General features: G+C 45.0%; 1 protein-coding gene across 1 annotated transcript; it reads right to left on the bottom strand.

The window, feature by feature from the left end:
- Positions 1–3,749: 3,749 nt before the first annotated feature.
- LOC119294453 (ATG8-interacting protein 2-like) lies at positions 3,750–6,082 on the bottom strand. Its single transcript, XM_037572624.1, has 3 exons — positions 5,913–6,082; positions 5,004–5,786; positions 3,750–4,242 (listed from the first exon to the last, which is right to left on the bottom strand). The coding sequence occupies exons 2-3, from the start codon at positions 5,760–5,762 to the stop codon at positions 4,156–4,158; spliced, it is 846 nt and encodes a 281-aa protein (XP_037428521.1). The 5' UTR covers positions 5,763–5,786; positions 5,913–6,082; the 3' UTR covers positions 3,750–4,155.
- Between the last annotated feature and the right edge of the window lie 6,455 nt (positions 6,083–12,537).

Below are 12,537 nucleotides of genomic sequence, written 5' to 3'. Positions count from 1 at the left end.
GCTCATCTAATTTTTTTAAATTACGCACGTTCAAATAGCCCCGTATATAATCTAAAAAAATAGTTTAAATGTTCAAATGCGACAGTTGTTCTAATTGAAGGAAAGTTAAAATATTACAATCCAGCAATGTTGTCCCCATCAACCGTCCACAGATGCTAAATCGGATATTTCTTTAGTTGCTTGATGCCGAATTTGTTTGATGCATTTCAACAAACTCTTCAAATGTGATCAGATTTTGGTTGGGAAGTTCGAAAGGATCACCCACGTTCTCAAATTCAATACCTGCAGCACCATCCTCACCCCATCCTCCACGATCATGTTATGCATGATCATATAACATGCCATCGCCTCCCACAAGGTCTCTGGATCCCATTTTTTAGCAGGTCCCCGAATGACTGCAAAACGTGCATGCAGAACTTCAAAAGCCCTCCCAACATATTTTCTAGCTGCTTCTTGTCTTTGGGCAAAAAGCGAGACTTTTTTTGACTAACTAGGTTAGAGATGGTGTTCACAAAGGTAGCCTAAGGAGGATAGATATCGTCAACAAGATAGTAGCCCATATTGTTCTCATCCATTGACAGTATAGTGGCAATGAGGAGCTTTTCCTTTAGTCAGTCTGCAAACAATGGTGATCGCCATAGCACATTGATGTCATTATGAGACCCGGAAATTACGAAATAAAGCGTGCCAAATTCAAAGATTTTGTGATGCAAGTGCATCAAGAATGATGGCGTTCTTCTTAACATGACCCTGATATTGTTTCCCCCGTAAAGCTTTCGTGCAATCCTTCAATTTTCAATACATGTAGTCAAGTGATCCAAGCAAACCTGGCCACCATCTTGCTTTCGAGATTGCCAAGAGCCTCTCGGTGGCTGCCACAGTTGGTTCTCTCAGGTACTGAGGTCTAAACACCTCGACCAAGGCAGTTGCAAACCTGACCATGGCATCTTCGCATATGCTCTCGGACATCCGTAGGTACTCGTCCCACGAATCAACAGTCATGCCATATGCAAGCATCCACAGTGCAGCCGTGCACTTCTGGTAACTAGAGAACCCAATCTTTCCCATGACGTCCTTCTTCAAGATAAACTAATCATCAAAGGACCAGGCGCCGTGTTAGAGACGATCAAAAACATTTTTGCGCATCTGAAAGCGCTAACGAAAATTGTCAATGAAGAGGGCATCAGGGGCAAAGCAATCGTCCATCGGCATCAAATGGTCGCGCGACCAACTACTAGGGAAAACCTTATACAGGAGCTTACCAGTAGCGCTGTTTTATAAGCCAGCGCTGCTACTATTTAGCAGTAGCCCTTGGGTGTAAAGAGCGCTGCTACTACGCACATAGCAGTAGCGCTGTAATACTAATACGCGCTACTACTATAATTGCCAGACCGTTGCCAGCAGCCTATGTATACTAGTACCGCTCATAAGTAAAAAAGCACTACTCCTATTGTACTTAGCAATAGCGCTTTCATCCAACCAACGCTATTGCTAAATTCATTCCTCTCCTATATATGACCAAAGTTTAGTCCCACCTCGCTCCACGAACAGAATGTTTACCACCTTAAATATGGTGCTTCTCAAACTATCACAATCACTTGGTCTTTGTTGTACTCTATGTGTAGGATCTGTGGTAATATGAATCTTCGCATGTTCCTAAACCGGCGAAGATTCATACTGACAATTTAGATTCTACACAAAAAGATCATTGATGACCAATGCTTTTTTACATGCTTAGACTTAGTAGTAGAGCTTGTTTTCTAAAGGCACTACTGCTATTGATCATAGCAGTAGCGCGTGTTTCCTAAAAGCGCTACTGCTATGGAGCTTAACAGTAGCGGTGGTTACCAACCATCGCTACTACTACGGGAACCATATCCACACCTCGCATCCTCACTCTCCCCTCACACTTTCACTCACTTGATATCTCTCCGTCGCGCGTCGTCGCCTGCCGTCACCCACAGTCGCCCCAAGGTAACTGCCTCCCCCTCCCTCTCCACCATCCTCTCCCCTCCCTCTTGTCGCCTCCTCCTTTCTCCTTCCTCTGGCGGCCCTCCTCCCTCCTCCTCCTCCAGCCATCGCCCCACCTCCATCCGCCGCTCCCTCTCCCCTCCCTCTCTCCCTCCTTCCTCCCCCTCCATCTGCCACCATCTCGGCCTCCTCCCTCTCCCCTCCCTCTCTCCTCCCTCCCTCCCTCCTCCCTTCCTCCCTCCCCCATCTATGTTATTTTGAATAAAATATAACATATAAGTTATATGAACAGAATGTAGGTATTTTGAATAGAATAAAATAGAAAATATTGGTTGAATGGAGGTTTTATGAGTAGAAAAATTTCAATTATAAAAATGTGTTGGAATGCTATATGAGTAAATTTTAGGTATCAATTTTAGTAAGAAAGTTTAGGTATAGAGGTTTTTTATACTTTTATTTTTCAATATAGAAATGTATTGGAGATTTTAATTATTTTTATGTCATTATCATCTTGTCATCAAAGAATGCTATATGAGATTTGATGATCTAAAATTTTCACTCGGTGGAATATGCAGGCTTTGTAGAGTCGTGTCTCCTTAGATCAGTCACCGCTGAGAATTTTACCCGTGCTGAGCGACAAGGCTTCCACCAAGCATATGCTGCCCTTCACCTGACCAAGTGGATCAGTCACCATGCAACTTATCTTCTCAAACAAACAATTTTCCATAGCAAAAGTAAAAACTGATGTTATTATAGGTTCTGAATTCATAACACCCGCAGGTATGACCGCATCGGAGCCGGAAGAGCCGACACGGGATTTCTCCCGCACTCCAAACCCCACCGGCCAACCGGACCGGAGCCAACCAGCCACCTCGCCGCCCACCAGCATGCACCACCGCGATCTTGACGCCACCCACGCCGCCTCACTGAGATCACCAGCACAAGACCAAGAGGATGGAGAGAGACACACCAGGCGACGGGAGCCGCAGCACCGGAGCCGCGCGGGAGGGAACTACCTCCACCGCCGTCGTGGGGGAGGCCCGTGCCTCCGGCACCATCGCGGGTGCGTCCAAATGCAGCAACAGGGCATACCAAGCCACTCCTGGCCCAGCCAGGCCCAAATTGGGCCCGCAAAGCCCCGTTGGCCACGCTGCAGCAGGGCGGCACCAGCACCACCAGCCCACCACCGCTCCCCCGCTTCCCGGAAGCCACGCCGACGACCCTCCCCGCCGTCGGCCCGCCAAGACCCAGATGGGACCCGAAGGGCCCAGATCTAGGCCGAGCGGGCGCCGCCACCTAGTAGATCGCACGCCACCATGCCGGAAAGCACTGCCGCCGCCTAGGAGCACCCCGCAGCACCGCACCGCCCCGCGTCAGCGCGGCCAGAGGGGAATGGCCAGCGGCAGCCGCCGCCCGTGCTAGGCCCGACACCGGACGGCGGCAAGGAGGGAGGGTTCAGGGAGGAGGCGCCGGGGGCGGGGGCGACGCGGTCACGAGGAAGGGGGGAAAGGATCCCTTTTCAAAGTTTTTCCGTAGACATACCGAATACCGAAAATGTCTATGTTGACCCGTTCTATTGGCATAGTCGTATGCATGACTAGGTCAAACTTTCTGGCCCATGTTTCCTTTTGACTTGCGTTCAACTTCAAGAGGCAACCAGACTGCCAGATGCAGATACGAAGTTCATACTAGTACTAGTACTAACTATATTTCACCGTCTGCATGCCCTTCACTTAGGGCCATTCAACATACATACAAATATACTCCTTGAGATCACCTTGGTTCAGAGTAGAGGGACTACATATACTGATCTCTGCTTAATTAGTGATCTTGTAACAAGAAATAACAGTGTCTGCTTGCTTAAACACAACACTTTATATTTTACAAGCACCACACCCACACTTAGCTAGCTAGCAAGATAGATAGAATTAACCAGGACTAGTGCTCACCCATACACACATGCTCATTACTCCATTGCCTAGCTACTAATTAAGTACTACCACTCCACTCACATGGATCAGAGTAAGTAGAAAGAAGATTCACCACACCCTTTTCGTCATCATCATCGATCCAAGTCATCATCAAATTCTTACTACTTAGCTACCATACTAGTATATTTTTCGCCATCATCATCATCAGCAGCAGCAGCAGCAGCATGCAATGAAGCTTGTGTAGTTAGTTAATTTACCCCTGCTGAGCAACAGGGCCTCCTCCACCAAGCATGCTGACCTTGGCCTGATCAAGCGGCTCAGTCACCGTGCAGCTTATCTTCTGAAACAAACAATTTTCCGCAGCAAAAGAAGGAAAAAAAAAACTGATGTTACCATAGGTTCTGAATTCATATATAACAGGTGCACGGCATTTGCAAATTGCAACAAGCAAAGGTTTTGGTTGTGCACCAAGTAAAAGTAATTCCCCAGGTCATTCACAAGCAAGCAAGCATATGCGTATGATGCAGGTTACACATAACACTATAACAGGAGTAGCCGCCACTTGCCGACAGTTTAGTCTTTGCTGTCAGGTCATTTCATTTAAATGGAACTCTTGGTTGCAGATGTATTACTGCTCTAGTACTGATCATCAGCAACAGTACAATACTTATACATCATAAACATCAGAACTGTATTGTTCAGATGATTGGTACGTACTAGAGAATGTACGGTCTATTGTGTTATGTACCAACATTGTGTAGCATTGTGTAATAATAATCATCGTATGTTGGTGAATCCATAAACATCATAACCAACATTGCGCATCAGAACTGTACTGACAACCATCAGAACTTGAGAAGTGTACTGTAGAGATGATATGTTGTATGTTGCAGATGTAGTACATCAGAACCAACATACTATGTTTCTCATGATCTATCTACCTACACAATGATGCTACCTAGTACTTATTACGGTCTACTCTATTTGGCTAGCAAGTACGCACAGATGAGATGTCGGCCTCACTTGCAGAAAACTGGAATGGAATACAGTTGCAGAAAGCAGAGTAGGTCTAAGAAAAACAGAGGGGAGTTGAGTTGGTACCTGGGTTTGGCCGAATTCAGGGACAGGGCTGACGCTGAGGTGGTCCTCTTCCTGAAGCTGCAGTTTGCCGGCGACGAAGACGAAGCGGAAGGCGAGGGGCTGTGTGCCATTCCCACTCCCATCTTGACGCGGGAAGGAGAAGGTCTTCTCCCACCACGCCTGAGCCTGCGCGGCATTGCAACTGCAAGCGCCCACTCCGCCGGAAGGAGCAGCCACCGTCACCGTGGCGGCAGGAGCAGAAGCAGGAGCAGGCAGGGTAGCAGAACCGACAGCGGTGGCATCCGTGGCATCAGCAGCAGCATCTGCACCTGCAGTAGCGTCTTTAGGAAGAGAGCAGAACATGGTGGTTTGCTGCAGTTCCTCGCCCCCTCCTCCTCCTTCCACCTGCAGGTGCAGGCCATTGCCGGCGGGACTAACCAGCACATCGTCCCTCCCGCCGTCGCGGTTTTCTGGGCGGGGCGTGTTGAGATGGTCGGCAGCATCGCCGTCCGGCACGGCAGCGGCAGGGCCGGATTCTAGTTCTTGGCCTCCGTTATTATTCTCAAGATGGGCAGTACTAAAAAGTGGGAGATTGAAGTGCTGGGACATGAAGAAATGTGCAGGGGGAGCGGGAGGATTTGGGAGGAGAAGAAGAGGCGACTCTGTTTTGTCAGCGGCGTCGTGGATGGGGGGCGAGATTGGGATTGGTCCTGGTGAGGCTGCGTAGGTGGAGGCCGTGAGCGACACCACCTCCCAGTCGCTGCCGCCGCCGTCCGCCATTTTCTTTATTTCTCCTTCTTCTTCCTGCAGTCAGATTATACACAAGAGGAACAGAGGCGCTCGGTGTGAGATAGGAGTACTCCCTTCAATCGATGGATCCATGAGCGAGCACAAGAAACAAGAGCTACGACAAAGAATCCATCGCCTTACCTGCGCAGGGGTAACGGAGAGTCGTCGCCGGCGAGAGGAAGGGAGGATGGCTTGGCAGCGAAGCAAAGCAGAGGAAGAGAAGAAGAAGAAGAAGAAGAAAGAAGTGGATGAGATGGATAGGGACGGACGGTTTGCTTCCTTGCGTGGAGTGGCGTGGGTGGGCAGTCGATTGTGTGAAAGAAATCCCAAACTTATTACACACACCAACCTCTCACGCACATCATGGATGGATGGATGGATGGATATTTTCCCGGTCAAATAAAATAAAATAAATTAGCCCTACTAGGCTACTACTACTCCTGCTGCTACTACCAAGTGGGCCCACCAAGCCAGCCTCTGAGCAGGTGGGCCCACCACTGTCGGGCCCGTGGAACCGGGGATACCAAACCCGTCTGCCTTCAGCTCAGGACGCGCCGCATATCAAGAGCCCAAGGAGTGGCCCACCACCGATCGCCGCGAGCAGGACCCCTCACGAGGCCCTTACCTTATGAGGCCCCTAGCAGCAGGCGTCCTGAGCTGACTAGGCGGCTCCACCAAGAGCCTCGCAAGTCCCTCTCGCGAGGCGGCTTCCCGGGGCAGCAGGTCAAGGGTTGTTCAGCCCAATCATGCGGCCCCGCGCCTCCATGTGGGTGACGCGCGCGGTGAAGAACGGCGCCAGAGGCCGTGCCAGCAGGCGCGGATGAGGAGGATTTCCTCTTTTGCGCTAAGGGAGCAAGGCCAGCACGCCGATTCTCAAAGCAATCCCCAATCGATGCAAGAAGACCAAGACGGCGGGCGCGCAGGGCGGAAGTCATGATCGAGCCCACCGGCGCGTCATGGATGGTGGCTTTGCAGGCGAAGACCGCCTTTTGTCATGATAGACCACGTCCCTGTCCCCCTTCAAACTGTCGTTGTGTGGCAACCCTTCCCGTCAATGTTTTCGGGGGAAGAGGATCAAGGCAGGTATAAAAGAGGGCAGGGTGCCGTCATAGAGGGGAGACACTTCTGGACCTTGATACGTCCATTTTGCATCATGCTTTTATATTGATATTTATTGCATTATGAGCTGTTATTGCACCTTATAACACAATACTTATGCCTTTTCTCTCTTATTTTACAAGATTTACATTAAGAGGGAGAATGCTGGCAGCTGGAATTCTGGACTGGAAAAAGAGTAAATATTATAGACCTATTCTGCACAACTCTAAAAGTCCTGAAACTTCACGAAGAATCATTTTGGAATAAATAAAAAGTATTGGGTGAAGAAAGCACCAGAGGGGGGCCACCTGCCATCCACAAGGGTGGAGGGCGTGCCCTACCCCCTTGGCGCACCCTCCGTCCTTGTGGGCCCCCTGGCAGGTCCCTGACGCCCATCTTCTGCTATGTGGTGTGTTTTGACCTGGAAAAAAAGAGAAGAAAGCTTTCGGGATGAAGCGCCGCCTTCTCGAGGCGGAACCTGGGCAGAACCAATCTAGGGCTCCGACGAAGCTGTTCTGCCGGGGAAACATCCCTCCGGGAAGGGGAAATCACTGCCATCGTCATCACCATCGATCCTCTCATCGAGAGGAGGTCAATCTCCATGAACATCTTCACCAGCACCATCTCCTCTCAAACCCTAGTTCATCTCTTGTACCCGATCTTTGTCTCAAAATCTCATATTGGTATATGTGGGTTGCTAGTAGTATTGATTACTTCTTGTAGTTGATGCTAGTTGGTTTATTCGGTGGAAGATCATATATTCAGGTCCTTATTGATAATTAATACTCCTCTAATTATGAACATGAATATGCTTTGTGAGTAGTTACGTTTGTTCCTGGGGACATGGGAGAAGTCTTGTTATAAGTAATCATGTGAATTTAGCATTCATTTGATATTTTGATAAGATGTATGTTGTCTCTCCTCTAGTGGTGTTATGTGAACGTCAACTACATGACACTTCACCATGATTTGGCCCTAGGGGGAGGTATTGGGAAGTATTAAGTAGATGATGGGTTGCTAGAGTGACAGAAGGTTAAACCCTAGTTTATGTGTTGCTTCGTAAGAGGCTGATTTGGATCCATATATTTCATGCTAGGTTTACCTTAATTCTTCTTTGTAGTTGCGGATGCTTGCGAGAGGGGTTAATCATAAGTGGGAGGCTTGTCCAAGTAAGGGCAGCACCCAAGCACCGGTCCACCCACATATCAAATTATCAAAGTAAAGAACGTGAATCATATGAGCATGATGAAAACTAACTTGACAATAATTCCCATGTGTCCTCGGGAGCGCTTTGCTTCATATAAGAGTTCGTCCAGGCTTGTCCTTTGCTACAAAAGTATTGGGCCACCTTGCTGCACCTTAGTTACTTTTGTTACTTGTTACCCGTTACGAATTATTTTATCACAAAACTATCTGTTACCGACAATTTCAGTGCTTGCAGAGAATACCTTGCTGAAAACCGCTTGTCATTTCCTTCTACTCCTGGTTGGGTTCGACACTCTTACTTATCTAAAGGACTACTATAGATCCCCTATACTTGTGGGTCATCAGACCCCCGACTCTTGTACTATCGTTCTCTCTCACCAGTGCAATCACAAACCAAGTAGAGGGGTAGGGTTTTACGCTGCAAGGTGACCAGAACCTGGGTAACTGCTGGACCAAGAGTTCATACTAAAATAACGCAAAGCTATTTTTTTCCGTTCGATCTATCCTAGAGTTCGTACTAGAATAACACCAAAGCAAATTCATATTCATAATACTCAATCCACACACAGAACTGTAAAGAGACCCCAAAGTTTCCGTCGGAGAAAAACGTGCATCAACCCCTATGCATAGATTACCTCAATATCACCGCGGGAATCCGCGAGTTAAATGCCATAACACATATCAAGTGAATCAATAAGATACCTCATTGTCACCTCAAGTATTCATATTGCAAGACATATATCATGTGTTCTCATCTCTGAATATTCAATCCGACAAGACAAAACTTTGAAGGGTAAAGATTCAATTCATCATAACAAGAGTATAGAGAGGAGAAACATCATATGATCCAACTATATTAACAAAGCCCATGATGTAGATCACGAGAGAGAGAGAGAGAGAGAGAGAGAGAGAGAGATCAAACACATAGCTACTGGTATAAACCCTTAGCCCCGAGGGTGGACTACTCCCTCTTCATCATGGTGGCCGTCGGGATAATGAAGATGGCCACCGGAGATGATTCCCCCCTCCGGCGGGGTGCCGGAACGGGGTCTACATTGGATTTCGTGGATACAGAGGCCATGCGGCGGCGGAACTTCTGATCTAGGGCTACCCTGAAGGGTTTTGGAATATTTGGAAATTTATAGTGCAAAGAGGGGTGCGAGGCCACCGAGGTGGGCACCCACCAGGTGCAGCTCAGGCCCATTGGGTTCCTTCTGGTCCAATTTTTTTTCCAAAAAGTTACGCAGTGTTTGGACTCCGTTTGATATCGATTTCCTATGATGTAAAAAACAAGTAAAAAACAGTAAGTGGCACTGGGTCAATAGGTTAATTAGTCCCTAAAAATGATATAAAATGATTGTAAAACATCCAAGAATGATAATATAACAACATGAAACAATCAAAAATTATAAATACGTCGGAGACGTATCAGGGCCTGTGGTGGCGGCGGCGGAGCGCGGGAGGCTGGGGCTGGCGACGAAACGGAGGAGGCCGGGGGCAGCACGGCAGCCAGCATCCGGGTGATCGCCATCGACATCGCTGGCTGGGTCTCGACAAGAATTATTATTCGATTGGATTGTATTTGATTCGAGGGTCGCTTGGGATTTATTTAAGAAAAAGAAGATGCTTAATTTCTTTCCTTACAAGAAAAGAAAAGAACGCTCTAGAGATTCCTATTAGTTATTACCAAGGTATTTATTATTTAAATATAAATGAGTACATTTATTAGATGAATATATATTATGCATACTTATTAAAAAGACATAAACAACATATATAAAAACACATTATGAAACACTTAACTGGTGCAAAATAGGGGATCCCTAAGTGAATGTTAAATTAATATGATGTTTGCCTACGTTTGTAAGAATTTTAAAATATTTTAGTACAAGATTTAATCATTGTGAAATTCAAAATAAATAAATAAATAATACTTTAGCACTAGTATATAATTGTGTTATTGAACAAAATAACAAACAAGAGATAAACCTAATTGATATAATTTGTATAAATGAAACAATTTTATGATTTTTATTTAGAGTTATGAATAACTAAAGATGTTTAGTATAAATATTACATTGGGAAGCATTCTTATCTTCCTCCCTCCTAGTGAAATTGATGAACGCCCGTGCATAGAGAAAAGAGGTTGTGAATTAGTAATAAGTAAATATTTTTTCTTTCACTTTCAGCGTAGCAGCATATCTTACAGCTCTTCTTGTCTCAACAAAACCATAGTAATGCAATAACACATCACACTTGCTTCCCGCCACACCAGCAAACATAACTTCCTAGTACGTACAAGACTTGTTCTTCTTGTGCAGTGCCGACTTTAAAAAACACAACTACACATATGTCTTCCTAGCTACAAGACCACTTCCTGTGCAGACTTTACAAAACACAACTAGGTCACATGTTGGCTACCCTTGAGATAAGGATGGGCCTGTATGATTTTCGTGCTCAACCTTGAAGCCATGTTGCGTTGCTAGCATTGCATAGCTCATTCAACAACAATAGTTTACATTCACTGACATGCATGACCAAATAAAACAAAATTTAAAAATAGTATAGTGAAATGATTGCACAACATGATTTGTTCATACCACATGGAACTAGCACATATGCCCGTGCATTGCACCGGAGAAAAGTTGACCATCCAGTCAAGTTAAAACACAGTCCAACTGCAATCATATGTTAAGTTATATCATACTCCCACTGTCCCATAATATACCGCCTATCTCATGTTCACCCACAATCCCGCGTACAATGCATCCAAAGTATTGGGAGTTAATTTCTTCTTTTTGAGAAATACGGAGTTAAATTCTTCCTGCTCATCTATAAAAACACAGATGTGTTCGTTTCTCTACGGATAATTGGGACTCACTCTTCACTCTCTATCGATTCCTGGAGCGGTTTATTCATTTTCCATACAACTTGCGAATGTACATAAATTGATGAAGTTTAGTGTAAAAAAATGAGAAGGTGATTACTTAATTTGATAAGTAAACAAACCCTCTTGTCTGGATTTAAAGGGCTTGGCGGCCAAAACTCTACGACCAAGTGATAAACTCGCATGAAGATTAAATGCATCTAACTGTAACTAGTGACCGCATGAAGAAGTAGCTTCCAATTGGAAGAAAGAAAACTCATCGCATGCATTGGCTGGTGCTTGTAACGAACTGCTGGAGAAATTAAATCAGGCATTTTTCACGAACGGCCCAAAAACAACGAACCTTCTCATTGCACCTGGCTTAATAATAAAGGATGGGGGTAATCGACACAAGTACGAGCTAGCTCAATTTACTTACTCAAGGTTTATTTTTCTTTTTTAACAAATGTTCAGAAATTTGAAAAATGTTTCCGGAAACTCCAAAAAGTATGAAATTTCTGAAATTATCCCATTTTTCTATATTTTCATAGATTTTAAAAGGTTTGTGATTTCAGAAAATGTTATTGTTTCAAATTTTGTTCAATCATTAAAAAAAATGTTCATATTTTCCAAATTTGTTCGCAAATTCGAAAAAAGTTTAGGGGATTTCATAAAAAAATTGGGTTTTAAAAAATTGTCCACAATTTAAAAATTCTGTTTTCATGTTTTCTTAATTTCTTCGTAAATTCTTAGGGGAATTTCACAAAATGCTCGTGTTTCAAAAAAAATCATAATTTCAGAAAATGTTCCCACTTTTCAATTATGTTTCTGTTTTTCAATAAATGTTTGCATTTTCAAATAGCCATTCGTAGTTTCGAGAAATGTTCAAGTCTCTAAAAATTTGTTAACATATTTTGAAATTTTTGTTTTTCAGAACTATTTACTTTAAAAAAAATCACATTTGAAATTCAAAAAATGTTACGTATATCTTTCGCTGCATATAGTTTATATATGCTGAGCTGCAATTTTTAGACAACAAATAGAAGAAGTACACTGGCTAGTGGCGTGGTTAACTCGTGCGAGGCGTTGTGTTGGATTCCACTTAGGCATAGACTTTTGCTAGTTGTTTTTATGTTTTGCCACTGCCGCTTGCTTGTTTCTTTCAACTAAAAGTCGCGCTGCAATTTCAACACAAAAAGATAGACAGTTGCACTGGTTAGCAGCGCGGGTGTAGACACATTCTGGACGAACGAAAAATCGGTGTTCCATGACGGACGAAAATAGGTCTGGAGAAACAATCCTTGCTTTAATATTAGGTAAGTCAAGTCTCACCTTGTTGCGTCACTCTCCTCCGTCGTCGTCAACCTACTCCCATGGAAAGCGAGGAATTGTGGTGGAAGGAAGACGGCATTGCAAGTTGCTGCACTAAGAATGTAGACCCCCAAGAAGAAATTCTTGATTCAACCCGATTCTCATCCACATGCTTATGCATGGACGGAGATGACAACTAAATTTATGCAATGAACAATCTTAATTTCATCTTCATGATACGCACACACAGCACAAGAAAATAATATCTCTCTCTCTCTCTCTCTC

This window comes from Triticum dicoccoides, chromosome 4B (genome assembly GCF_002162155.2).
Source record: "Triticum dicoccoides isolate Atlit2015 ecotype Zavitan chromosome 4B, WEW_v2.0, whole genome shotgun sequence".
In the NCBI taxonomy this organism is placed as follows: domain Eukaryota; kingdom Viridiplantae; phylum Streptophyta; class Magnoliopsida; order Poales; family Poaceae; genus Triticum; species Triticum dicoccoides.
The sequence above is the reverse complement of the archived record's forward strand: the minus strand, read 5'-3'. Positions and strand labels throughout refer to the sequence as shown.